The sequence below is a fragment of the Pocillopora damicornis genome, chromosome 6 (assembly GCF_964200805.1).
Source record: "Pocillopora damicornis chromosome 6, jaPocDami1.2, whole genome shotgun sequence".
Classification (NCBI taxonomy): domain Eukaryota; kingdom Metazoa; phylum Cnidaria; class Anthozoa; order Scleractinia; family Pocilloporidae; genus Pocillopora; species Pocillopora damicornis.
Window position 1 is genome coordinate 1,094,472 of NC_142675.1, and position 26,333 is coordinate 1,120,804.

Here is a 26,333-nt window from a genome sequence, read left to right on the forward strand (position 1 = left end):
TTAGAGATATGGCTTCTTGTGTTTCAGTTTTTAGAACAAGCTTGACTGCGACATTTGATGTATTAAAGGAGCGTTGAGAACCCTCGTCCGATAGAATATGTGCATTGATATGGTTACTGTGGCTGTTTTAAGTAGAATGGGAGGGTAAAGGGGGTAAGCTTCTAAAGAAACTGTGGTGCTGCGTCAGTGGGAGAGTATAGCAAGTAATTTAGTGTTAACAGCTGAGTTGAAAACGTCAATTAGCCATCGTAAAGGGTAAAAAAGCTGACGTTTCGGGCGTTACCCCTTCGTAAGAGCGATTGGAGGAATTGTAGGTTGTGTGTGGGTTCATATACAGAAAGTGGAGCTACGCCATTGGTGGGAATATGGTGACGAGAAAACAGGAATAAATTAGTTGAATGAAAAGCGTTCGTTGATTCCGTGGTGATTAAGGGTGTCGATTTGGAAGATAAATTTTTGTTCTAGTGTTTTGCGGCTTTCCGAACTGCCTAGATGTAAGGAAAGGTCGCAGACTGCCATATGCTGTTTAGAATTTTTAGGGAGATTAAAGTGTCTAGCGACTGGTTTGGATGCGTCCTTTTCATTTCTTTCTACGTCGCGAAGGTGTTCTCGGAATCGGTCACCTAGTCGTCTTCCTGTTTCGCCGATGTATAATTTATTGCAATAAGTGCAAGTTATGCAGTAAATAACTTTGGCGGAAGTACACGTTAAGTGATCAGTGATCTTAATGGATCTCTTGGGTCCCGATATTTTCTCTACGTTATGAATGAAAGAACAAGTTTTGCATTGTGAACGAGCGCATTTGAAAGTTCCAGATTGGTCACTGGTTTGAAATGAACTCCTGACGAAAAAGTTGCCTTTGTTTTTGTCACGTTTGATTGAAATAAGTGGGGATTGCGAAAAGATAGTGCCAGTCTCTGAATCGTTTTGGAGTCATTTAAAATTTTGAAGAATGATAGATTTAACTGCGTGGTTGTGAGGGTGAAATGTAAGAGTAAATGGAATGGGAGGGTGTTTGTTTGCACCAACAATGTGAAGAGGCTCAATTACCAGCCGCTGTACGGGAATATGAGCCCGCGCTTCTTCCCCCGAACCCACTTCTCTCGGGAAGGAGCAAAGACCGGACACGAGAGAGCGGCGGAAATCGAGCCTACAATGTGTAAGGATGAGACTGAATGCAATGGAGCCTTATCTGTGACGGATGGACTTGAAGTCTTGTTTGCAGATGTTAGGTCATTGCTTTTTGCTGTAGGAGGTTTCTCGACATTCTGACAAAGGCTGGTTTCTGTAGCATACGTTATAACGATATTTTGACTTGTATTTGGATACTGGGTGATTCATAAAGTTACAGCATGCCTTGGCATTACGAACAAAAGAAGCTTCCTTTCCTTATCTGTCACAACATTAAAATCAGTTGAATTGTATTCATCTTTGCAGAGAAGACATGTTATTTGGTGCGTGATTGATCAGAGTTTGGAGGTAGATTTGACCTTGCACTCATGGAAAATGCAGCGGTGGGTGTTATCTAGTGAGCTGTCGATAACTACAAAATCATTACAACTATTCTTTCCAGCCTCCAAGATATCAATCTCATTTAATATTGCCATGCGTAAACTGTCGAAATGCGACTCCTTGTTTCCGTTCTGTCTTGCTAGATTTCTCTTGATCTCATTCGGTAATTTCTTCTTAATTGAGACAAGAATGTCTTCGTAAGTCTCTGTTTTCTTCCCTAGCATCTCAAGTCCCTGGAAGTGAGATTCTATCGAGTCGTAGAAAGCCCTCAAACCACATAATTGATCAAAGGGGGTAAGTTTCTAAAGAAACTGTGGTGCTGCGTCGATGGAAGAGTATAACAGGGTATTTTAGTATTATCAACTGAGTCGATAACGTAAATTGGCCACCGTAAAGAGCTTTAAAGCTGACGTTTCCAGCATTAGCCCATCGTCTATTGCCCTGACGAAGGGCCAACGCTCGAAACGATGGCCAATTTACGTTGTCAACTCAGTTGATAATGCTCAATTACCCTACTTAAATGATCAGTTGGAGATGGTAAGTTAAGAAGGGCTTCCATGTGAACGAATCTCTCCTTTAATAATTCAACTCTCTTAACTTAATTAGCGACCATAGTTGTGCCTTCAGATAATTGAACTTTTGGACATCACCAACTGTAGTGTTGTCGTGAACTGCTGATTGAAAGGCATCCCAAAGGGCTTTTTTATTCCAGCGGGTTCCCATTAAACGAAGGTAACACTAGTTTAGGTAAACGATTAGCTTAAAATGAATGACTCGTACTCACCGGCAGCGATGTCGAGGAATTTAGAGATGAGGTGAGTGAATTACCAGAGTTATCATTACCTGCTACTTCGGCTGTCGAAGGGAACGACTTGTTCATTTTTCCTTTCCTATTTGTGGTGATTCTGGCTAAGGAACGGCGGTATCTTGAGGAGGACATGACGCATGTACATGTTGATTGGCATTCTTGTTTGCGAGCTCGACTATCTTCTCAGTGACGCATACTTTCTCTAAAATAAGTCCATTTAGTTCTCTCTGCTTCAATAACTTCTTGTTCAAGATTTCCAGGCGTTTCCAGCAAATCTATTATTTTGGTACTAAGTTCCTGAAAGGGTTAGCTTCCTCTGTTAAAGCTAAGCGACGCAGGAATCGAATAGAGCAATCTCAGTAGTACCGGTGATTGCCTTTCGTCGCGTCATCGATTTTCTGCTTTAGCTTTGTTAGGTGCGACTTGCGTGCTCTCCTCGACGCTGAAAGTTTCATGAATACATGGGGTAAGCTTCTAAAACCACCAACAGTGGGCCAACTAAAGGCCAACAATCGGTCGACACACAACCAACAGCTTTTTTGGGGAGCTCTGCCTCGCAACTCCCACAAATGGCAGCCAAGCGGTCATGTGTGTGGTGCACACTTCCCTGTTGCCACACACACAGTGCAAACAGTGTACGGGCTGTATTTCCTCGGAGGGACTAAACAACGGGCCATATTGTGTAGCCCTAGAGATGTCTCTTTTCGTATCGCGTATTGATAGCCAGGCAGGAATTTTGGTCGTTTGGACCTAATTTAGCACAGGTTTTGATTGAAATTAGTGCTTCTGAAAATTTTCAACGCTCCGCAATCTCCCCGTTTCTCTGGTCCCACCCAAACAAAACGACAACAGAAATGCTCGTAAAAACACAGAAACCAATGTATGCAACTTTTCTCGCAGTGTCTGTTCTCATCCTGCCCCGTGGAACAAGAGAAAGAAGGGAGACACACGCAAACTATAAACACTAAGTTGGGCTTCCAATAAAGTCTTCACCACACTGTAAGTATTACTGAGAATGACCATATTTATTGTTTTGTCCTGTCATTGCCAAGCAAGAATGTTACTTACAGTACATTTTAGCGACTCAACCAGTGATTGCTACTAGCAATAAAATTCTTACTCTGCAGAGAAGAAAAGCTCCACCCTACGCCAATTTTTTGATGTTAAAAATAATGGCCTGTGACAAGAAAACTTCACTTCTTTATGACGATTTTGGACAGGTTACAAATAAGCTACATCTGATTTAAGGGAAACACAACACAAGTGTACAACACAGTGTTGTGATGACAATTATTCTGACTTGTTCAAAATAAAAATTCCTCTTCAAGTGGAAAGAAAATTGAAATTCTCATGCGTTATAGATATATTTGGGTAATCTCCTTGTCTGGACATGGTTACTGCAGGAAATAAAAAGAAAAAAACAGTTTAACATCTTGTTCTGCAACATAGAACATTGAAAGGTGCAAGTTAACCCTTTACCTCCCATGAGTGACTAAGAAAGAATTTCTCCTTACAATATCAAAACAATATCAAGCATAGAAGTGCTGAGAATTAAATAAAATATCAGTTAGGAATTATTAGATGATCTCAATTACTAATGAGATCTTGGCAGTTAAACGGCTAAGGCAATTCATCAACAGGTAATGACAAGTTGGACAGTTCATGTCAAGCTGTGGAGTCAAGTATCACTCTCTATACGACTAGTTCCACTCATAACTAAACAAATCCAGGCAGAATAGCTGGAAAGATTGTTTGGGTGAAAGTCTGCACCCAAAACCCAGGGTGTTTAACCCTTTCACTCCTACATGTGACCAAGACAGAATTTCTCCTTTCGATGTCGATACAATATCAAGCAGGCAGGTGATGAGAATAGAAAAGAATATCAATCATGGGATTATTAGTTGATCCAATACCAAATTCTCTGAACTAACATCATAAGAATTGTATGGCAGATAGTAAGGAGAATTACTAATTAGATCTTGGGAGTGAAAGGGTTAAATTATCTGTTACACATAGGAAAGGACACTCTGATCATTCATCCTTGTAGTACTGCAAATTAATCCTTAACCTTTTCACTTCCAAGATTTCTTGAGCAATTCTCCCTACTGTCTGCCATAAAATTCTTCTGATGTTGGTTTGGAAAATTTGGTATTGGATCAACAAATAATCCCTTAATTGATATTTTTCTCAATTACATCCATTTTGAAATCTCTGTTAATCCTTACAATTTGATTGGCTCTCATGAGTGCCATTAATTCACAAATTACACCACATTTTGGTCTTAATTGTATCTTTTCCCAGCCAATGAGAGAGCTTTACTAAAACACAAGCAATCAGATTTCAAGGCTTGTCCAAAGTGACTAAATATAAGATAAAATTCTTGAGGAGTTTTGTGCAACAGTTTATACAAAAAATGGGGAACATTATGAGCTCAGTAACTATTGTGAAAATTACTGCAGTTGACAAATACCCGACAGAGAAAGAATACAAATGCTCAATGATTCACAAGAGAGGTTTTTAAAGCTTGAAGCAAATTCTTGAGGAAAAAGCCCGACTACTTTGGCAACAAGGCAAAGGCAAGTGACCATGACTTGAAATTAAGACATTTAACTGCTACTAATTACCAGTAAATCACATGATTTTCTTTGTGCCATTTGGGATAAATCAGCACTTGTTAATTTTTCCAGGACTACAAATTGCACCTGCACTATGGGCTTGTGCAATTTGGTTAGCCTTTGAAAGATTTACTTGTACTGATTTATCCCAAATTGTACTAGCAATCATGCATTTACCTATACAAATTGCACCCCACTCAGTTCAATTACCATTAATCATTCCCATCACCTGTCTGCTTGATATTGTATTGACATAATCATGAGAAATTGTCTTGGTCACTGGTGCTACTTTAAGGGTTAAAGAAGAAGAGGAACTTCATTGGGAACTCAAAATGCAGTCCAAATCATAACTTTTCATATTCTTTTCCAAGGCTGAGAAAATGACTCATCTTATGGTTTCTTGAACAAGACTCAATACAGCTGTGGCCATGATCAAGTTCTAAGAGATGGATAGGTTCCCCTTTGGAATCTCAAAATGCCATTGATGTCACAACTTTTCATATTTTTTCAAGGTTAAGAGACAAAATATCATTTACATGGTATCTAGAGAAATCTTTTAAAGTTGACCTTTCATATCAAGCAAACAAAAAGCCTACCACTTTCTCTTCAAGAAGTCCATCTTTGAAAAACAGCAAATAGGGGGTCGTTTGATCCTCACGATATCCCAAGATGCAAAGCATTCCGTTTGCCCCTTCAAAGTCAGTCTCTCCACGGTAGAAGTCCCACTCCTCAAAGTTATCAAGAATCCTCTTCACTGCTGGTATAGCTTTTTTCTTGAATGTGGCCACATAGTCTGGCTTGGTCTCAGTAAGTTTTTCCACAAGTTTGGCCACATATGCCTTGATATACTTCTGGTATTTTTTTTTGTCCATGTCTACCCATGCTAATCTGTTTTGGAGGACAATGTCGACCCCACTTGTGGATGCATCAGCAGATTCTTCCTCATAAGATTCGGCAGACTTGTTCCCACCAATCATAGCATCATCCACTTTGGTGCACTCTGTAGTATGCTAAGGAAGGCATAAAAACTTCACCACCATTCAACACATAGAGTAAAAGAAGATGGCAAATTTTCAATACAACGGTTTTATACAGAGAGATTTTATACAGTAACACTTGTGAGTATCATAGTTTGCCTCACTTTGAACTGGTACTCAGTTCAAATGAAGCCTTTCACTAAAAAAAATAAAAACAACCTTTTAATTGGCTTTAGTATAATTATTGCTCTGGTGATTATAAAGATGCATGCACTCTTACAGGTTGAGGATTGCATCACATCTGGCTGTAATTGCCTTGTGCAAAGTGATTACAACAGGAGCATTAAATTTCAAAATGGCAGCCTTGCATTTCTTCAACATTCCACAGGATGTGATAATTGTGACAGAGGAAAATACAAGTTTGAAGAGCACAAAGGATGCTAAAAAGTTTGGCGTGACACTTTTCAAAGGAGAGCTATGAAGGTTTTGTTGATGGAATTAAAATGTGCCAGCTAAATGCTAGTGGAAACTAATCCCAACAATTAGAACAGAATTCATAATTTTCAATTTACAAAACAAATTATACAACAAAATTTGAGAGCGTTTCACAACTATACTATAACAATTATTTCTCTCAGGCTCAGTGAAGATTGTTGAATAATCCCCCAGACTATTCTTCAATATTCACTTTGCCTTTGGCGAATAATTGTTAATTAACCCTTAAACCCATAGAAGTGACAAAAAAATCTAACAACTCCTTACATTATTGTAGTTAAATCAAATCTTGATGTCACAAGAGTAAAAGAAATGATTGCTGACAAAGAAGCTTTTGATTATTAAACATGATTTGATGATTTTGTAAAAAAAAATTAAAAAAAAACCAGATCAATTTTACTTACTTTGCCTTCTACTTCAATGAATACACTGTCATCTACTTCTCTCATTTTGCAACTGTCAGTGAACAACTCATCATCTGTAAAAGAGATGGGTTATTGACAATGAAGAACTAAAAAATACTGAAACATTCAACACATGATTTTAGTTTAAAAAAAATCGAATTTCCAGGAAGTACTAATACAGTTGCTTCCTGATAACTCAAACCTTTGAGGTAAATTGAAAAAATTTTCAAGTAATCAGGAGTAGGAGTTGTTGGGAGTTGAAAACAAACGACTAGAAATAAGAGAAAAATGGTGTTCACTTATTTTTTTTTTCTACTCATACAGTAAACATTTTCATCAAATTTGATTATAGAGAGAAGTTGAGTGAAAATGGAACACTAAATTACTGCAAAAATCACAATGTAATGTAGATGTTTTGGACTGCAGTACACTGGTACACTGGTACACTGTTTGTTTTGATTTGCCACATATTGACAGACATGGTTCGACCTGGCTCAAGGTTTCAAGAGTAAAAAAAAATGCTTCAGGTAAGTGGGAGGTTCAATATCTAAGGTTCGAGTTATCATGAGTAAAATCACATTTATAAATGATGAAAATCCAGAGGAAATTGAATTTGATTTGGGTTTGGCTATGGGCTTTACAAGGCTGAAGAAGGATACGCAAATCTGAAGTTTAGTGATTGAAAATTTGATTTGTAGCTGAGAAGAACAGTTCACTTAGAAGTGTTAACGACACCAATAGCGATTACAGCTTGTGAATAAAAAATAAGATCAACTTCTGATAGATTAAATGCCTGTCAATCCATCAACCATTATGACTGAGGACTGATAAGCATCTTATTTTTCCCAACTGTTTCACCCCTGAATCAAAGATTGGGGCTAAAGGAAATTATTGCCACTCTAAAGGCTCTTGATTGCCATACGAATTCTCCTTGAAAGTATCATGGGAAATGTATTGAGAACATTATGGAGAATTTGCAAGAGTGACCAGGTTTATTATCAAAAAAAATAAGTTATATAAGAACAAAAAACTGTTTTTGCTTAATTGTGTAGAAATTACAACATATTACAAAACTGAGGACTAAGGCCAATCAGTTGTGTCAGTTTACACATAAATCAGCGTCATGCAAAGTTTCCCCTTTAACCCTGTAACTCCCAGATCAAATTTGTAATTCTCCTAACTATCAACCATGTGATTTTTGTAATGTTAATTAAGAGAACTTAGTATTGGATCAACTAGTTATCCCCAAATTGATATTTTTCTTTATTCTCATCACTTATCTGGTTGATACTGTATTGATATTGTAAAGAGAAATTCTGTCTTGGTCACTCATGGGAGTTAAAGGGTTAATTTGACAAAATCCCCATTACAGTAGGTATACAGTTTAAGAATTGTCTGATTCAGCAGGAGAAATCAATTTGATAAACGGATTTACTGAAATAAGTCGACTGGTTGTTTGGTCTGTTTGTTCACATCAATGGCACACAATGTCTCATGTGCTAGAAAATAGAAATCACAATGGAAGTGCCTATAACACAAAAATTTTTTTTGCAAAAATATTTAGCTAACCATGTGTACAAACGAATTCAGATAGAAGAAAAATTTCAAAAAAATTAAAACTCGGTTTTTTGGGGCCCTAAAGTGCTCTTATTTTGTCTAAATAGTGTTACGAAGTAGTTGGTGATAACGCAGAAAACTGTGGAAACTCTCAGTTGAGACTTAGAAATCTCTCATGTCTCTCATAATTTTGTATCAGTCAGCATTGACATGGTCAAGGAGAACTCACTAAGCGGTAAGGTCCATCATTTCTAATTTTAAATACACCTATGGACCAGAAAATGCTAAAAAAAAAATCGTGTCATGGGTACTTTACGTAAGCCTGTCTGTCTTTATAACTTTGATGTTAACTTTAATCTGGAGCATTTATTCTCTCTCTACTCTTGAAATCCCCACGTATACGAAGAACAACGACAAAATACGATTAAAAGTTTTCTTTATCGAATGTTTATGACATTTGAGGCAGGATAAGTAACTTTAACTGCTCTGTGTAGTTTGTGAAATCGTCAGCCATTTTGTTTCTGTTTTTTTTTCTTCTATGGAATGATTGTACTGTGATTGATAAAAACTCGACTAGGTATGGCCATTAACCTTCACGATACAATTAAAGAGCCTATCCAACAAAATTATTCTTGTTTCACAGACTAAAGTCGTGTGCCAAAAGATCAGAAATACCGATGAAAGTCAACTCAACATACACTGTTTCTCGGGACAATTCAGGGAAAATAGAACTTTCAAGACAGTCACACGTGGTTGAGACCTAGTACTTACTGGATAGAAGGTCCCTGTAAACAATCATGATGTCGATGGGTCAGGATTTCGCGTTACAGTATAGTGCTGTAAAACCCGAATACCACAGATCGAGCCGAAAAAGGGAAGAATTATGTGATCTTGCGCAATATATTAACAGCAGTCCCAGTGATCACGGTCAATATGAGAGGCGAGAAGGACTCGGTAATAACGATAAAATCAAAATGGCGCGCGAATTAAAGCAAATCAGAATTAACGAAATTTAAAGCAGAATGGAGTGATGTAAAAAAAAAATTAGTCAAATCAGGTATTGGAAAATATTTTTTTAAAGTAAAAACTGCAGCTGATTGTTTATTAAGAGCCATCTGGATCTTAAGGATTTAGCCTTTCAACTACCTGTAGGATTGATTTTGTTTGTAAAACTTTGTTATGGATGGTTGTGGTGTCGATCTATTGTTTAGAATGTATGATCACGTCATTTGCTGAGGAAGTTTTTCTCTAAAAAAGGGAGAACATGAAGAAGCAAGGGAATGAAGGAAGGAAAGTGTTGAAACCAAGTCCCAATGAAGAGGTTTGTTGAAATTAGCGTTAGTCTAATTACGATCAAACACTTCTGTATATATATATCTAGCTTCCATATGCGTCTGGTAGTTTGATTGTAGACAGAATGTTTAATATCAAATAAACGAAATTTCAATTTTCAGGCGAATATACTCCAAGATGAGAAAGTCAAAAGGAAGAAGCAACGCTTAAAACAGGTACGAGAGTAAGATTGATACTATTATCAATTTTAGTTGACTTTTTTTTCGTGTAAATGTTATTTGCTTGACGTTTAACCCTTTTAACCTTTGAGTGATTCGCATCTAATTTCTCCCTACAATATCACCCCAGAGACACACATTCAGGTCATGAGAATAAAGAAAATGATCACTTACTAAAGAAGTTCTTGATTGTTAAACAAATTCTCCTCGTCAGCAACTTAGGAATCGTGTAGAGAACAGTATGGAGAATATGCATACTGATGCGATTATTAATTCTCCTCTCTAGCTGCCATGCTTTCCTTATAAATGACGAGAATTTAGTTTTTGATCAAGATAACTTCTATCTGATAAGTTTGAGTATTCTTACTACCTGTTTGCCGGATACCATAAGGATATTAGAGAGAAGTTATATTTTAATCTCTTCAGTGAGTTAAGGGTTTAAGTCAACCACTTCTCCCTACTTATGAATGTCAATAACTAATTACTGTTTACAAATATATAATCACAGTTGTAAATATTTGTTTGGGTTAAAAATTAAATTTGACATGACTAAAAGACTTGATATAACTTCTCAAAAAAAGTTGCAGGACCAGTAATTCCTTAATTGCAGATTTTAAAAAATTATTTCATATACTAAAAGTGACTTCATCAGGGTTGAAACATGACAATCTGTAAAATATTTTGCTTTTGAGTAGGGTAGGGTCAGGGATTGGGGATCCACAGTAGTAACATACCCTTAAATTCTGTCTCCCTTCCCCCTCCCTCTCCCCCATAGACACTTAATTGATCTTACTTGCTGAATGCCTAGATCAGAGAACAAGAGAAAGCATTTTCTCGTAAAGTGCTAAAGGATGCCAGAAAAAGAAAAAATATTGGGCTGAAAGAACTGACCTCTCATCTGAAGGTATGTTACAGAACTTGTGATAACATTGCAGAAAACCTTTTCTTAATAAAATGATGAGCTTGCTACGTTGATATTGACAACTATGTCATATTGAGTTTAACCATGTAGCTCTCAAGAATGATTGGCTTGTAGTTTCTCCTTACAGTATCACCCTTGAGTCAAATGTATAGGACAGGAGAATAAAGGAAACAATCACCAATTTAAGAACCTCCTGATTGTCAGACAAATTCTCCCTCTCTGTGCCATAGGAAAAGTTGACAGAACAGAGTGGAGAATTTAAATACTAATCTCAGAATGTAAAGAGCTAAGCATTTTTTTGGTATTTAGCAATGTAATTTTACAAATAAGGCAATTGATCTGCTCTGAATCCTCTCAAGTTTTTACTATTCATTGAATTAAGGACCAATGGGAGATTGCACAAGAAAAGCGGAAATTAGATTTGGAGAAAAAATATCAAGAAAATGTGGCAGAGTTTGGATTGGGACACAGGACTGCTTCTGAGGTACTTAATCAAAAACAATTCAATATACAGATTGGTTTTTTTTCACATCACTGATAATGGTGATGTTTTCAATGAAGAAATTGAGATGATTTAATTTGCTTCTTTTTTTTAAGGATCAAACAAATTATTCTAAACCAGATGTGACTGTGGAGGAAAGACAGAGGTACTCTTCATATTTGTTTTCAGAAGCTCATTGATAAGTTTTTTTTAGGGAGACTACATGGCTAGGAAATAGCATAAAGGACTCTGAATGAAGGGGTCTGGTTTCAAGGCCTCACTGGGTCTTTGTATTGAATTCATCTGCAAATGCTTCACTCTCACCATGTCTCTCTCGACTCAGGAGTATATGGTAGTATGGAAGCTTGATGGATGCTGAGGGGTGGTCTGCTATGGACCAGCAACTCACCCAAGAGGGGGGGGAGGGCAGTTGTGGCCCTCTTGACTTCTCACACTTAACTCTTAAACTCTGACCCATGAGTGACTAAGAGAGATTTTCTCCTCACAATATCATTACAGTATCAAGCAGATAAGTGAAGAGAATATAGAAATATATCAGTTAGGAGATTATAAGTCAACTGAATATCAAATTCTCAGCACTAACGTGACAGGAATTGTATAGCATACTATAAAGAGAATTACTGGTGGGATCTTTGGGTCACTTTCTTTATAAGAGAGACTTGCGTGAATTCTATCTACTGAATTCTCTAGAGAAAGTACGTTTCTTCTAAATAATGTATCACTGAATGTCTATTCTTTTTTATGAGAGGTCTCTAACTTCATCCAGCCTGAACTAATTTTATTTTGCAATAATTTTATATTTCAGGGCATCAGAGAGATACAAGAAAGCACTAGAACAGGTGAAGGGGGTAATAGACCAGAGTGGGGCATCTCTTCTTTGGTGGTTTTAAATAACTCTTAACAGTAATTGCTTTAAATGTTTTTCGAGACTTGTTTAAAATCAGTAAGGAGGAGGGTAATGGGTGGATAAAGACCACAGATTTGACAAACAGGCTCCGGTTGTTCAAAGATTGGATAACACTGTTTACTGGATAAATCTCTATCTGGTGGATAATGCAGTACGTTTTGCTATCACCTATCTGCTGGATAGCGATGTATCCATTGGATAGAGTTGTCCACCCTTTATACAACTGGTCTCGGGATCACAGATTTTCATGCCCTTTATAAAGGGGGGGGGGGGTCATGAATAAAATAACAGAAAATGAGGGAGGGATAATTGTCTTTAAGCCACTGTGATCAACAGGAGATTTTTATACGTTACATTAGCCCTTTAAATCACATGAGTGACCAATTCAAAATTTCTCCCCATAATATCAATACAATATCAAGCAGACATGTGATGGGAATAAAAAAATATATCAGTCATGGGATTATTAGTTGATCCAAGACCAAATTCTCTGAAATAATAGGTGATCAGTGGAAAAGTATGGCAGACATTAAAGAGAAGTACTAAACAATGAGCTGTTGGAAGTGAAACAGTTAAAACCTTTTGAACCAGTTTGAACCTTTCGTCCTCTCCTTTCCAATGATAAGATCACCTATATATTCATTGCATGTTCCAGATCAATTTTTTAACTTATTTTTCTAAGTAAATGAAATGTTAATCATCTGACTGGTTTTCATGAATTGAAAAGCTAAAAATATAATCAGTAAAAGTCTTTTGTGATAGTGTAGTCTGATCATCTGGGTGAGTGTAGTCCTGAGAAGGACTGTTGTCATAGTGGTGACTGACATTGTGACCACCTGAGTGGAACTCATCATCAGAGTGATGATGATGACTCTGACGACTCCTCCTCAGGTTGTCAAAAGGTCAGTCACCACAACTGACAACAGTCCTTCCGAGGACTACTCTCACCTGGAAAATCAGGCCGTAATATCTCATGTGATGTCACAGTGAAGGTCATTATGTACTTTCATTGGTCCTTAGTGGAAATTAACGACATGTCATTCCTACCTACATATGGCAATCAGCATTCCGATGAAGAGTAATGATATCCTTAATTTTTAGCTCATGTATGAAAGGGACAAGATGACTCAGCCAGAGAGAGAACGCTTGGAAGGGAGGTAACAATCTGCCTGTGATTTGCAATATATACATTTTGAACACATCGAGTTACAGAAGGCTTTTGATTCTTGCAGTTGTTACTTTGATCCATATTAAATTTAACCCTCTCTGATGTTGCCAGACATTTTCCACTAGAAAATTTTTTCAAGCTTCTTTCTCCCTCCCCCTCTTCCTGTCCATCCTCCTCTCCCTCCCCATACTCTCCCTCTCCCTCCCCCTCTCCCTCCCCCTCCCCCTCTCCCTCCTCCCATACTCTCCCTCTCCCTCCCCCTCTCCCTCCCCCATACTCTCCCTCCCCATACTCTCCCTCCCCCTCTCCCTCCCCCATACTCTCCCTCCCCCTCTCCCTCTCCCATACTCTCCCTCCCCCTCTCCCTCCCCCTCTCCCTCTCCCTCTCCCTCCTCCTCTCCTATGTGTTATCCCACAGGGTGTATTTTAATTGATGAAAGAAACTTTTCATGGTGTCATTGTTTGGTCACTTAAATTATTGTCAGTTATAAAAATTTTATTTTCTTTCTCCTTCTAGGAAGCTAGCCTTGGAGATTGAACGTCAGCAAGCAGCAAGGATTGCGTCTTTACCTCCAGTAGTTGATCCCATTAAGGTATAGGAACCTTTGTGTACCAAAGACCTTGAAATTCACTCAAATTTTTGATTAGTGTGAGTCACGGGTAATTTGTCTTGAGTTCTGGATCAAAGCTAAAATTATGGAGTAAGCACTCAATTAAAATAAAATGAACCAACTTATGATCAAATAATCTAATGATTGCTGACGGAGTGTGAATTTTTCAGAATACAAATTGAACCTATTCAATAAGCAGCTTGTTTTAAGTTTTCAGTCATTAAAAAAAACCCTTAAATTGTCATCAGTATATATTTTTGTACATGGATCCAAAATAATATCATTCTATTAAGCAGCTAATTAAAAGATAAATGTCTGTCTGAGATGAAAACTTAAAAATATGTTGTCTTGTGGAGGTTGAAGAACTTAAATTATTGATAATAAAGAAATTACTTCTAAAATTAATAAGTTCCGCTATCCATTTTTTCTAGGACTTAAGTCAGGAGAAAGGTATGGGAGAAAGTTTGTTTGTTTGTGGTTCTCAATATTTCATCCATTCTTTTCAAATTGGTATATTCATGGTTTTTATTTGAAAATGTTTTTCTCAAACTTGTTATTTTACCAAGACCTACCACATTCTAACAAGAAGAAACTTGACAACTACGGTATATCACGGTTTCACTTGAAACCTGCTGTTCTTGTGGAACGAGATCTGGATCTAAGTCAGGTAAACATTGTCATGATTAACAACATTTTATTTTTTCAAGAGGTAAGCATGAGGTGAGTGCAAAAGGTGAGTCATGGGTGAAGGATGAAGCGCAAAACAATTATTTTGCACTCCTCATATGGCTTGCGCTTGCTACTGTTTGCCTGAAAAATGCAAAAAAAAATAGGCCTGTTCTGTAGGGTACTATTTTTCAAAGTTGAGGAGGCAGAGTAATCTGCCTTTGAATAACTCTCATACCAATGGGTTTTCTCATCACTTTAAGTAATTAATTATATTCTAAAGGGGAAAACTTTACTCTACTGATTGCTTTAACATCTAAATGTTTCACTCCCTCAGGAAGATGCTAGAGAAGCTGCAAAAGATGAAGAAGAGAGGATTCAAACAATCATAGAGGTGTTTATTCCAGTGTTTAGTTAAGCAAAAATCACTGTGACATTTAAATCTTCCCCAAAAAATTGGGAGTGTTTTTCATTGTGCTTCATTCCATGTCTTGTTTTCTGTTCTGGTAGGAGGTTAAACGTGGAAAAGCCGAACAGGCTGAGAAGGCCAGACTAAGACACAAACATGCTTTGGCTCAGCTACAATTGGAAGAAGTGAGAACTTACTTAAAACACTTTTTGCTTTTGAGAATTGTTACCAGTAGACATCTCTATTCATTCATTGAGACTCAGACTTTGGTCCCAACCAAAAAAGCACTCTTACAACCTTTGCAGAGTGCACCAAAATATTCATTGGATGGTCCAAGTGACTAACCAAGCACATCTTTGTGATGACTTGTCTATGGAACACATACAGTTTTGCCACAATTGGCAGTAATGTTGCTATCTGATTGGACAATTTGCCATTGTCAAACAGAGTGCAGACAACGCTGCTTATGTGAACTTGTCACACAATGGTCATACACTAAAAGAATCGTTTTAATAGACGTTGACATTGTCAGTAGTAAAAAAAAAACAAATTGACAGTGATTTAACATGGTCTGTATTCATATCAACAATATTCATCATCACAGTGGTCAAAATTTGTCACAGACTCACAAGGAACAGTGACAAATTAGTGGTGTTGATAAGAGTACAGACCACACTTGACCACTGTTGATTTGTTAATTAGATAATTTACTGATCACCAAACAGCAACATTGCAGAATGTATTGATTTGTTTGCATTATTGGTATGTGTTTTGGTAGGACCATGAAAGGTTGATGAAAGAACTGGAGAGTTTGGAGAGACATGATCGCCAGCGAAGGCAAGAAGCTGTGGCTCGGATCCCTGTAAGTGTTCCTGATCAAACATTATGATATTGTTGTGAACTTCCTGTATTTTCTTTAACAATCTAATGAGTGACCAAGACAGATTTTCTCCCTACAATATCAATACCACATCAGGCAAGCAGGTAATGAGAATAAAGGAAAATATAAACTAGGGGATTATTATTGATCCAATACCAAATTCTCCAAACTAGCATCTTAAGAATTGTATAGCAGACAGTAAGGAGAATTGCAATGGAATCTTGGGAGTGAAAGGGTTAAAAACCAAGTTTTCTGAAACAAAATTCAGAACACTTATGGTCACTAGTTGAACTACATTTCATGTAGCCAGGTATGCTTTGAAAGCAGTGCATGGTTTGCCTTCATGCTACTCCACAAAGTAGAAGTTTCTTTGGATGACAAATTTGTATCCCTGTAGGTGCGCATATTTCAGCCTCCACACAAAAGGTTGGAGGATGCAGAGGATCGCCAAAGAGACTTGGAGCAAGCATTTGAAGACATGTACATGATGCACACAGGTTGGAGTCGTTGATTTTGACATTAATTTTTTGTGTGTTTGTGTGTAAAAGTTTTCGGGTGCTTTTTGTTCAGCAGAGTATTTACATTGTGATTTTGACGCTTCCTAGGTTACACAGGTGATCTGACTGTTGCACTGGAACCTCCTGAGCATCTAAGACCTTCATCAGTAGATAGCCTTCTATCTGGTGAGTGTTACTGAGAATGGTTTGAATACAGGTGGTCAGAGTAACTGTTACTGTTGTTCATGAAGTCCGATTGTGCACTTGAGATTGGTTCTCAGAAAGACTTTTTGGTAAGTGACTGACATTTTGACAACTTGAGGAGATGTAATCTTTGGATTCAAGCAAGGAGTTGCTTGTCAGTTGGGTGTTTGTTGCTGTAATGTCCTGGATAGACAAACAAACTAGATAGAATCACTTAACCTCACTGACAGATCAAAACTGACTAATCATGAGTAGCATGATGTCCTAGAATCTAACAGCCAAGGACATCATTACAAAACTAACCAATCAACTCCTGACTTGAATCTGATGAGGACTCTCAGGTGGGTTGTCAAAATTTCAGTCACTGCTACAGAAAATAATTCATTTTGCTGCCTGGTAAGCTCAGGTTGTAAACTGCCAGAATGCTGCATGGGAGGTGAAGGGTTCAAGCCTCAGACTGGATCAACACTCAGGGTCTTGAAATAACTGAGGAGAATTTGCCTCCTCTGCTACGACTTATACAAATGGTCAGATGTTCTAGTCTTCTCACATAAGGATGATAATTCATAGGCCCAATCTCCTGCATATTCTCTGTATTCCTTCAAAATTTCCTTTCAAACTTGTAAACCGCTTAATTTAGTCCAGCCAAAGTGCATCATAGCACAGTATTATAGATAATGCACTTTATAAATGCCTTATCACAATCATCTCAAGACCACCTCACTCTGATGATCAGACAACAAGACCAAGTGAGTTTCCCTTTCATACCTAAATTGTAAAAGAATTGAAAACAGTGTTCATGTTTTTGCAGAGAGTGATCAAGGATCTGCTGAACCAGTAGGAGTCAAAAAGGTGTGATTAATGAAAATCAATGAAAAGCTATGATGTTTAATCTTAGTTTTAGCTCATCATTTGTAGCAGAGACCAGGTCTCATATCTAAGACCAGGTCTCTGCTACTTTTCTTGATGAGGCGTTACTTATTCCAAGATACTTGTTTTTTTATTCTTCCCCAGAAAGTATTATATGAAAAAATTTTCCTCCATATAATTAGAGCATTGTAAGAAATAATGAGAGGTGTGTCTCAATAGTGAGATTTACAGTAGCCTAATGCTCAGTGAACTGGACTTCAGTTGAGGGGTCTGGGTTTGAGACCTGGCTGGATCATGTGAGTAAGACACTTTACTCTCCCCATGCTTCTCTTAACACAGGGGTGTAAATGGGTACTGGCAATTTGTCAAGGAAGCCTGATGAAATCCTGGGGGGTAACCTTGCAATGGACTGACATCTCATCCAGTGCATGTTCCAACAAGTTTCATGTTTTTTATTGCCATTGTAATTCTTTAAAAATTCTAATTTAACTTTGTACACATAAGCCTTCAACCCCTCTGCTGAAATTTCAAATAATCTCACTCAGAGTGGGTATATAATATCCTGGTCCACCTTACCTAAGGGCCATTCAGCCAAAATCCTACATGGTCACTTCTACAGTTCTTTAATTAAGTTGTGTACCTTGTTGTTCGTCTCCCAAGTAATCAATAGCAAACATTCATATGCTCACCAACTGTTCCAACAGCCAACACAACCCCCTGATGCAGTTGTTCCTGATGAGAGCTCAGGAGGAGCAGAACATGGTGGTGAGCCTGAAGCTGGGCCTAAAATTGCACCCCCAGGTTATGGTGCCCCAAAGGGGCCTTCTGAAGGTGTACCCCCTACAGATCCATTGGGACGACTTTTAAAAAGGATTGAGAGGCAGCGTGACCAGTGGAAGGAAAGGCAGCTTCCAGAAGGAAGGCAACCTCCTGGTGCAGGAGAAACAGGTTGGAATAATGTGGACTAAATTAAATTTTATAAATGCATTTTGTAAGGTTGAACGTTGTTGTGGCAGCTACTACAAGTGCATTTTTTGTAAAGAGATGGCAGGATAAGAAGTCAAGATTTGGTTGTAATGAGTTGAAATTTTCCTTCTTTTATTAGTTAGCATGATCTGTGATTTATGTCATGTTTGATAGAGCTGTTGTAATTTACTGAATGAGATACTAAAAACCATTTTTGTCAACAATTGATGCCTTTTTGATTTCAACTCTGTATATATACTTCTAGGAATTCCTCGTTCAGTTACCTCAACAATGCTGTCCCAAAGAACCCAGGAATTCAGGTATGATTGCGGAATCAAAGATTGAAATGCTTTGAAAATAGGGTTGATTATGAACGATATTCTCCTAAGGCATCATGAAACAGAAAACATGCCAGAATCATTTGGGAGAATTTGGATCCTTTACCTGAGGTTTAGAGATGTGGGAGCTGACATGCAATCAGTGTTCCCTTAATTGGTGTTAATTGTGGAAGTCATCAATGGGCAAACCGTTTCTTTTTAATTAATGAATTCTGTTGTGAATTTTACTGTGATAAAAAGTCTAGTCTACTTTGTAGATATTATTCAAGTTTGTCACCCAATGTATTGCGTGACAAAGCCAAAAAATGGCTGAGAAGACCAAAAAATGCCTAACTACTGGTTAAATCCAAAGAAGAGTCTCTAATCTGAGATGAATATTTTTACGCAGGATCCCAGACACCATACCATTTCCTGCTGCCCCAGAACAAATCGCCGAAGCTGAATTTTCAGGAGGAGAGGAAGAGAAAGCAGAACCTGGAAGGACTGATGCAACTGAAATGGAAACACGGCAGCCAATGCCAGGGATGGAGCATGAAATAGACAGAGTCAACCCACCAGCAAGTGGTGCACGGACATTGCTCCATCCATTAGAAGCTGTGCAACAATCTCGCACCACCACCCCTATGGTAAGAGGGGTATGAATCCTTTAGAAAGGGGAGGCTCAGAGGGCTCATTGTGGTTTTGTAGTTAAGCCCTAACATAGAAGAAATTAATTTTCAACATCAAAGCCTGACTGGAGCTGGTAACCTGTGGTTTGTTAACAATTTTTTGCAGTTAGCACCAGGTGGTTTCATTATAAAAAGGACTGCATCTTGTGTTACACTTGAGTAACAGCTCTTTGTTTCTCTGATTTTATTTTAGCCAACAGCACAACTCAGCCAACAAGAAGCTCTTCTAGAGCAACAGAAACTCAAACTACAACTGCAACAGCAAAATCTTCTTCAGCAGCAACTAGAGCAACAACTGCAAGCCTACCAGAGGCAACTTGCTGATATTTATGGACATGTGGATATGCCTGAAGGTCTATCAGTGCCTGAAGGTCTATCAGTGCCCGAAGGTCTATCAGTGCCTGAAGGTCTATCAGTGCCTGAAGGTCTATCAGTGCCTGAAGGTCTATCAGTGCCTGAAGGTCTATCGGTGCCTGATCAAAGGCTCTCACCAGAAGTACCATTCACTCATAGCCCCCCTTATGACAATGACCCATTTCTGACAAACACTGTAAGTCTATTACTTGAAGCCTATTACATTTAGCCTTGATCAACTCTGGAAAGGGAGTCTGACTTGTAATTGCAAAAGTAAGACGTTTGGTGAAGCTTTCAATTGTCTTCTTTCATTTCAGGGAGCAGTGGACACAGGAGGCAGGTCATTCCATGTCCAAGCCCCACACAATTCAGTACCTCAAACAGAAGAGCCCAAAAGTCCTTCAACAGATGACTCTCCATTGCTTTCTGATGCCCTCGAGTCCTCAACACTAGAGAGTATCACCTCAGATGAATCTGGAATATCCTCAGATTTCCAAAGAACATTACAAGCAGCACGCTTAACAGCGGAAAAGGCTGCCCAGTTTCGGACGACAGAAAGGGAGATTTTACAGGAGCATGACAAGGCACAATTGGATGACTTTCCCTCTGATAGAGGTCAAATGTATTTAAGAAAGGACACAATGTCTGGTAAAGCATCAAGCCTTCAGTCTGAGGAGCTTGTTAATGTTTCAACTCCGTCAACTCTTTCGCTTAGTGTGACGTTATCTTCTGATCTAAGTGTGACAGCTGCTGTGTCACAGACCTCCCACTCTGGTCAACCCTTTCTTGACACAAGGCGTGTATTTCCACCCACCTCCCAAGTTTGGTCACAATACTCTGATGTCAAGGACGCTACAAGCATTGCTGCTGCCACATCATTGCTCAGTAATGTAAAGGCCTCACAAGGCATAGGTTTTTCTCAGCCATCATCAGCAAATGTACAGCAATTTTCTGTGTTGTCTTCAAGAACTGAGCCATCGAGTCACTTTTCAAGGGCTGTGACACCACCAGTTTTGAGCAGTGGGCTAGCAAAAAATTTCCCTGACACAATTTCTGCTTTCCAACCAATCACTCGTTCTGGTTATTCTCCAGGGTATTTAGACTTCTACCAGCAAAAGATGGAAGAAGAACGACAGCTCTTCGAAGCTCAAAGAACTCGTGTTCAGCGTCACAGTGACTTGTATAAGAAAAGGACCCCAGGTGGTTTAGGTACTGAAATGTACCAGGCCAAAGGAAGTGCAAGCAACAGTGTGCCTTTTACAGGGCCCCTCCCAAAAACAAGCCCTTCACTATGGGAACAACCTGTCAGGGCTCATACCAACTTGGGTAGGAACATAGAGGACACAAACAAAGAGAATTTGGGTTTTATAGCAAATTCTACAGCATTTCAGGGGCAGGACAGACTACGTGCTATTTCACAAAGGCTTGGTACCTTTGAAAAATCACTGACTACTGCACCTAATTTTACAGTTGTTACCTCATCCAGTTACACCCAGAAGCCTTTGTTCACAAGCGGAGACTGGAGTCATGGCTCCAGCACGGAGTATTTGTCCCTTCCACATGAATCTGAAGGTCCAAATGCTCGAGGCAGCATAGGCTCAACATTTTCCACCTTGTCCGAGCTCACAGAAATGATGACACGCTTGACATCCACAAGTGATGAAGCTGAAAGCACATCATCCAAGGCTCAGGGAGCATCAGGTGCCTTAGAGGTACATTCTTTTGGTACCCATGGGAGACGAATTGGCCAAGTCCCAGAAAGAACTTCAATAAAGGGACCTGACTCATCAGTTGGCCAGACATCTTTCACTTCCTTGGAAAGGAACGTTAATTTAAGGGGCTTATCTGGGGAAGGGCCTTTAGCTTCAAGCACTGTAAGCAATTTAGGAGCAAAAGGGCCTTTGAATGCAGCACTTACTCATGTTGCTTCTGAGAAAAGCACATCATCATCAGGTACTGTGGAACACTCACTGAGTTCACAAGGGTCACGCCTGACCAGGGGCTCAGACGGGAAACAATGGTTTGTACTTTCTCGATCACATACTATGTCATCTGGAGGTGGAATGTTAGAGAAAGGTGGTGGCATCCCAGAGGACGGTGGTGCTGATAATGTGTTCTCTGACGCTAATGAAGGCAAAAGTAAGTCTGTAATCTGTCCAGGAAGAATTTAAAATTTTAGAAAAAATGAAAAGTGTTGGGAACACTCTTACCTCAATTTTATCAATGACAAAGGTTGCATTTGGTCTTTGCATCTAATGAAGTTGAAACATTTTATTTAGGGGTTCTCTTAATCACTCAGATGAAGGGCTAGCGCCTGAAATATCAGCTTTAGAAACTCTCTACAATGGCCAATTTCCATTATCAATTATGTTGATAAAACCAAATCATCTTGTAATCCCTCGCCAATCCTGTGCCACAGTTTCTTTAAAAACTTACCCCTTTATTCGGTTTTCTCTAACCTTGAAGCAGATAACATTCAAATAGATATGACATAAAGTATTATCTCCTTTTTTGTAACAAGGTCACTTATTAGGCAGAACAGAGACTGGGTCAGAGGCATCAATTTCCTCAGGAAGTCTGTCCTCTGCCACACTGCATTCTGGTACCACTGAGGAACTTAATGAAACATCACCCACAAACAGCAAGCCACAAGGACAAACACATTCAATGGTAGGCTTTCTTCACAGGACTTTAATGTGGAAAGTGTTTTTCAGTCCAACAATGTGCTCTCTGTCTAACCAATCAGAGCAAACTTCAAAGACAAATTACTGATTTATCACATCTTGTCTCTTTATTTTAAGGTATTTTCTTCCTCCCCTGAGACTCATGGTGAATCCTCTCCATAATCTGGTCACACTTAGGAACCAAAAGACATCTCAGGTGTTGGTCAAACATTCAAAATATTTTTGGGAAATTATGGAAATGGAATGGGGAAGGCTTTGACAAAGATCATCAAAATAAACTAATTTTAAAAAAATGGTCTCCTTATGTTTTCTGTACCCACAAAGCATTTGTAGAGTAACTCATTCTATACAGTGCTATCAGCTTGGATTTTTTTTAAAATAATGGATTGTGCTTGAAAAGAAATCTTGGAGCTCTCCTCTAGGCAAGTTATCTAACTTAACAGGGGCATAAATAATGGGGAACAGTCTTGAATATATTAAGTTAAGGTTAGGAAGTATTTGTACAAAAAAGAAGGTAATTCAGTCTTTAATAATTCAGTCTTTAATAATTCAGGATAGATTAAGTGCCTGTTATTAACCACATTGCTTGCCTCCCAAATCATCCTCAAGAAATTTTTATGAGATGTGGCTCTTCTGCAGCTTGTGTTTCCCAAAATGTGTTTACTCTCTTGATCTGTACATTTAAATAATCAAATCTTTATAAAATGTCTGTCTTTTTAAATTCTGAATGTAATGGAAGCTGCATCCTTTTGAAACTTACTGTTCATAATTTTAGAAAAATTAATATATTGAAGAACAAAACTAAAGGTCAATTTCCCTTATCCAGAAGACACAAATAATAAATAAAAGGAACCTGCATCTTTTGAAACAAGCTGTTCATATCTTTACCAATGAAGTCTTCTTAAGAAAAATGAATGAAACAAAGAACAAAACTGAAAATAAATTTAACTCAACCAAAAAAACACGTAATAAATTATTGCTGTGTAGGTAACACTCCACTGCTAATATTCAAGGTTTCCCCAGTGAGTTTAAATGTACCAGAGTTTGAGTATTCAGAAAATCTTTCATCCAATGTCAGTGATGTCTGAAACCAAACAAAATTAAATTTTTTCCAGATGACTATTTTTCAGTAAGATAGGGGAAAAGCTTGAAATTATTTTTTTAGTAATTAAGTTGTTGTTAATAAAATATACTAAGAAAATTGGATTCAAACAATGGTAACTTCTAACTTTAGAAATGGTCTGTCACTAACTAGAGTCATTATGTTGTGTTATTGGGCCAAAGACTACTCACTTGGTGCCTGCTTAACTTTGTGGTAGAAAGAGGCAGTGACAGTTTTTATAGTTTGAAGAAATAAGAAGTGATTTTGGATGTCAGTCCATCAAAAATGAGCTGTCTTATTTCTCTGTCAGTTCACCTGTATCAAGTTAAACTCTAAGTGGAGAGTGGCACTAGGAGAGTTATGTGTCTTGTCGAAGACGACAGTGACCCTGTCTGGCCTTGAACCTAAACCTTGAAAGTGGAATCCAGCCCACTTCCCACTTATCCACCAGACACACAGAAAAATATGGTCCAAACTTCTCAAATTTGGCTTGAATCCCACCTTTAGGCCACAGTATCCTCTATTATAGTATACGTCAAAACTATAACAAAATTCTCAAACATGGTTGGTTATCACTAGCCTCATTTGAGCATTAATTGGACAGTGTGCACGTCATGCTTGTAATCAGACAGTAATAGCACAGTTGCTTAGGGTTAGTACACATCATGGGCACTTGCTGTTGTTGTGTAATTTGCCAAGTTAACAATTTTTTATTAATAAGTAAATTTTTAACCGATGTCAAATTTTGTCATAGTTTTGATTAACTGGTAACAGGACTTCGTGTCATCCAGTTCAGTCTGAAATCCTATTTGTGACTTTGTCAATCACTTGAATGATTACAGACTGAATTTGACTCCACTCAGCCCTATTACCATTAATAGGCCACTGAATAGGCCACTTTGCTTTGAGTAGACTTTACACACCTTTCACTAATTACTATGATCAGTAGATGTGACGAATTAATTATTTGTTTCATGCTAGAGAAACCAAGATAAGCTCTGCCTGAATAGGCCACTTGCTTTCAGTACAGACTTTACATACCTTTCACCAATTATGATCAGTAGATATGATGAATTAACTTACCGCAGGTGAAGGAAATTTTAAGTTCTCATCCTTTAATATAGAAACCTAAAGTAAAGGATACCAAAATAAAGGTTTCTACACCAGAAATATTTATGGATTGGTTACGAAACAATTGATCTTGATTGATATCAAACCAAAGTGTTAGCAGTTTCTCAATTCTGCTATTTTGGCAAGCTTGTGTACATCATCTTGAGTACATTAATTATAACCAAAGTAAAGTTATGCTTCTGTGAGATGAAGAATTAACTCTTTTATTCCTAAGAGTGACTATCTTTGAATTTTTCCCTAGAGTATCACCACTGAATCAATCATCATGGTTGCAAGCTAACAAAGCTTTTGATTGTTAGAGAAATTCTCCTTCATCACTAATGGAATAGTATTGAAAACAGTGTGGAGAATATGCATGCTGATGTTAGGGTGTAAAGCATTACAATCATCTTTGAATGTTCAGTTTTGATATACAAACATATTCCTGGCTATTAACTTTGATCAGAAACAGCTGACATTAGAACTGCAACTATTATATCCTGTGGTGCATAGATGAAGTTACGAATAGAAGATCCTGTGTTGCATAGAGAATCAAACACAATTCCATGTGTACGTAAATCCGTGTATTAAGTGGAGCTTTGTTAGGGTAAAATTTCCGCACAGCCCCATTCTATTGTTAAACAAATCTGTTTTCCCAAGGGCAATGTATTGTTTTTGTCGTTGTTTTCTCTATCCAAGAACTGAATGCATAATGTAGTATGGGGCTGTGCAGAAATTTTTACCCTTTATTAGTGTATCTGATTGGGTTTAACAGTAATAGACTTAAGGTCTAAATGAAAACGAAATTTTACCTTTTTGGATGTAGAGTAATCCCCTTCAGCGATCGATGCTTTCTCATGTTGACGAAACAGTTGAAGTTCTTCGTTCGTTGCCTTCCACATGCCGTAGTATTTCCGCGCAAGTGACAGATATTTCGCTGCGTTTTTCCTCTCTGCTTCCATAGTTTCCAGAAGATCGGCTTCCATTTTTAAAGCCCGCTCCGTGACAAGTTTTTCAAATCTACGCACCTTATTTTCGTTCTTTTCTTCCTTAAGTCTTTGTTTCCTTCGTTTCTGTTGACGCCTTCGTGCCACGCGTCTGTTTTTCCGTCTCTGTTCTACTGATAAATCAGGAGCTAATGCTCCTTCGCTTTTTTTATCGCCATCGAATGCATCTAGAGGAGCACTAGTGTCTTTCATTTCTTGTTCCTTGGCTCCTTCGCTTTTTTCGTTGCAATTGGAGGCAATCGAAGGAGTGCTTGTGTCTTTCATTTCTTGTTCCTTTGCTCTTTCACTTTCTCCGTTGCAAGCGGAAGCACTTAATGAATTACTTGTGTCTTTCATTTCTTGTTTCCCTGTTTTTGTGACGGTTGACTTTGCTTTAATCAACCAAGCTGGAATCACTGACGAGGCCGCCATCATTGTGATGTCATGTTCGCGCCAAATATTGATTTCACCGTGAGAAGACTGGCGGCAAGGATACGATATAATATGTACGGGAGGGGAGGGTACAGAATGCTGAGAATTTTCTTTTGCTTGTTATGCAGGGCCACGTCGCACTGAAGTGAATTCAAATATTGACCAAATGAATGCGAAT

At 38.2% G+C, this 26,333-nt stretch overlaps 3 protein-coding genes and 1 long non-coding RNA gene across 5 annotated transcripts; 2 read left to right on the top strand and 2 right to left on the bottom strand.

The window, feature by feature from the left end:
* The first annotated feature begins 1,187 nt into the window (after positions 1-1,187).
* On the top strand, positions 1,188-3,395 carry LOC149043354 (uncharacterized). Its single transcript, XR_016187689.1, has 2 exons — positions 1,188-1,514; positions 3,221-3,395. It is a non-coding gene; the product is annotated as an uncharacterized LOC149043354 (long non-coding RNA).
* LOC113673106 (translationally-controlled tumor protein homolog) lies at positions 3,327-9,303 on the bottom strand. The gene is made up of 4 exons (XM_027189468.2): positions 9,140-9,303; positions 6,812-6,885; positions 5,532-5,945; positions 3,327-3,717 (listed from the first exon to the last, which is right to left on the bottom strand). The coding sequence occupies exons 1-4, from the start codon at positions 9,165-9,167 to the stop codon at positions 3,715-3,717; spliced, it is 519 nt and encodes a 172-aa protein (XP_027045269.2). The 5' UTR covers positions 9,168-9,303; the 3' UTR covers positions 3,327-3,714.
* A 15-nt stretch (positions 9,304-9,318) lies between these two features.
* On the top strand, positions 9,319-23,904 carry LOC113673230 (uncharacterized). Of its 2 annotated transcripts, XM_089209495.1 has the most exons (24): positions 9,319-9,425; positions 9,626-9,689; positions 9,823-9,876; positions 10,688-10,783; positions 11,184-11,285; positions 11,399-11,448; positions 12,109-12,142; positions 13,312-13,367; positions 13,896-13,971; positions 14,421-14,439; positions 14,556-14,656; positions 14,993-15,049; positions 15,166-15,249; positions 15,843-15,926; positions 16,342-16,441; positions 16,550-16,627; positions 17,457-17,497; positions 18,220-18,463; positions 18,747-18,801; positions 19,208-19,445; positions 19,681-20,037; positions 20,159-21,980; positions 22,363-22,511; positions 22,643-23,904. In XM_089209495.1, the coding sequence occupies exons 2-24, from the start codon at positions 9,633-9,635 to the stop codon at positions 22,685-22,687; spliced, it is 3,999 nt and encodes a 1,332-aa protein (XP_089065621.1). In that variant the 5' UTR covers positions 9,319-9,425; positions 9,626-9,632; the 3' UTR covers positions 22,688-23,904. The 2 variants fall into 2 exon arrangements, with proteins under 2 accessions (XP_089065621.1, XP_089065622.1); XM_089209496.1 differs by having other exon boundaries at positions 9,328-9,689.
* Positions 22,518-26,179, bottom strand: LOC113673218 (uncharacterized). The gene is made up of 3 exons (XM_089209497.1): positions 25,550-26,179; positions 24,711-24,755; positions 22,518-23,609 (listed from the first exon to the last, which is right to left on the bottom strand). Exons 1-3 carry the CDS (start codon positions 26,156-26,158, stop codon positions 23,499-23,501), a joined length of 765 nt encoding a protein of 254 aa, XP_089065623.1. The 5' UTR covers positions 26,159-26,179; the 3' UTR covers positions 22,518-23,498.
* Positions 26,180-26,333: the final 154 nt, after the last annotated feature.

Excerpts from the sequence above, each read along its gene's own strand:
- LOC113673230 (XM_089209495.1), top strand. The coding sequence starts at position 9,633 with ATGAAGAAGCAAGGGAATGAAGGAAGGAAAGTGTTGAAACCAAGTCCC. Across the intron at positions 12,143-13,311 it reads ACAAGAAAGCACTAGAACAG|CTCATGTATGAAAGGGACAA; the intron begins GTGAAGGGGGTA and ends CTTAATTTTTAG. Across the intron at positions 16,628-17,456 it reads AGTAGATAGCCTTCTATCTG|AGAGTGATCAAGGATCTGCT; the intron begins GTGAGTGTTACT and ends ATGTTTTTGCAG.
- LOC113673106 (XM_027189468.2), bottom strand. The coding sequence starts at position 9,167 with ATGATTGTTTACAGGGACCTTCTATCCA. Across the intron at positions 6,886-9,139 it reads TTACAGGGACCTTCTATCCA|ATGATGAGTTGTTCACTGAC; the intron begins GTAAGTACTAGG and ends TCTCTTTTACAG. Across the intron at positions 5,946-6,811 it reads TCATTGAAGTAGAAGGCAAA|CATACTACAGAGTGCACCAA; the intron begins GTAAGTAAAATT and ends TGCCTTCCTTAG.
- LOC113673218 (XM_089209497.1), bottom strand. The coding sequence starts at position 26,158 with ATGATGGCGGCCTCGTCAGTGATTCCAGCTTGGTTGATTAAAGCAAAG. Across the intron at positions 24,756-25,549 it reads ATTACTCTACATCCAAAAAG|GTTTCTATATTAAAGGATGA; the intron begins GTAAAATTTCGT and ends CCTTTACTTTAG. Across the intron at positions 23,610-24,710 it reads TAAAATTTCCTTCACCTGCG|ACATCACTGACATTGGATGA; the intron begins GTAAGTTAATTC and ends GTTTGGTTTCAG.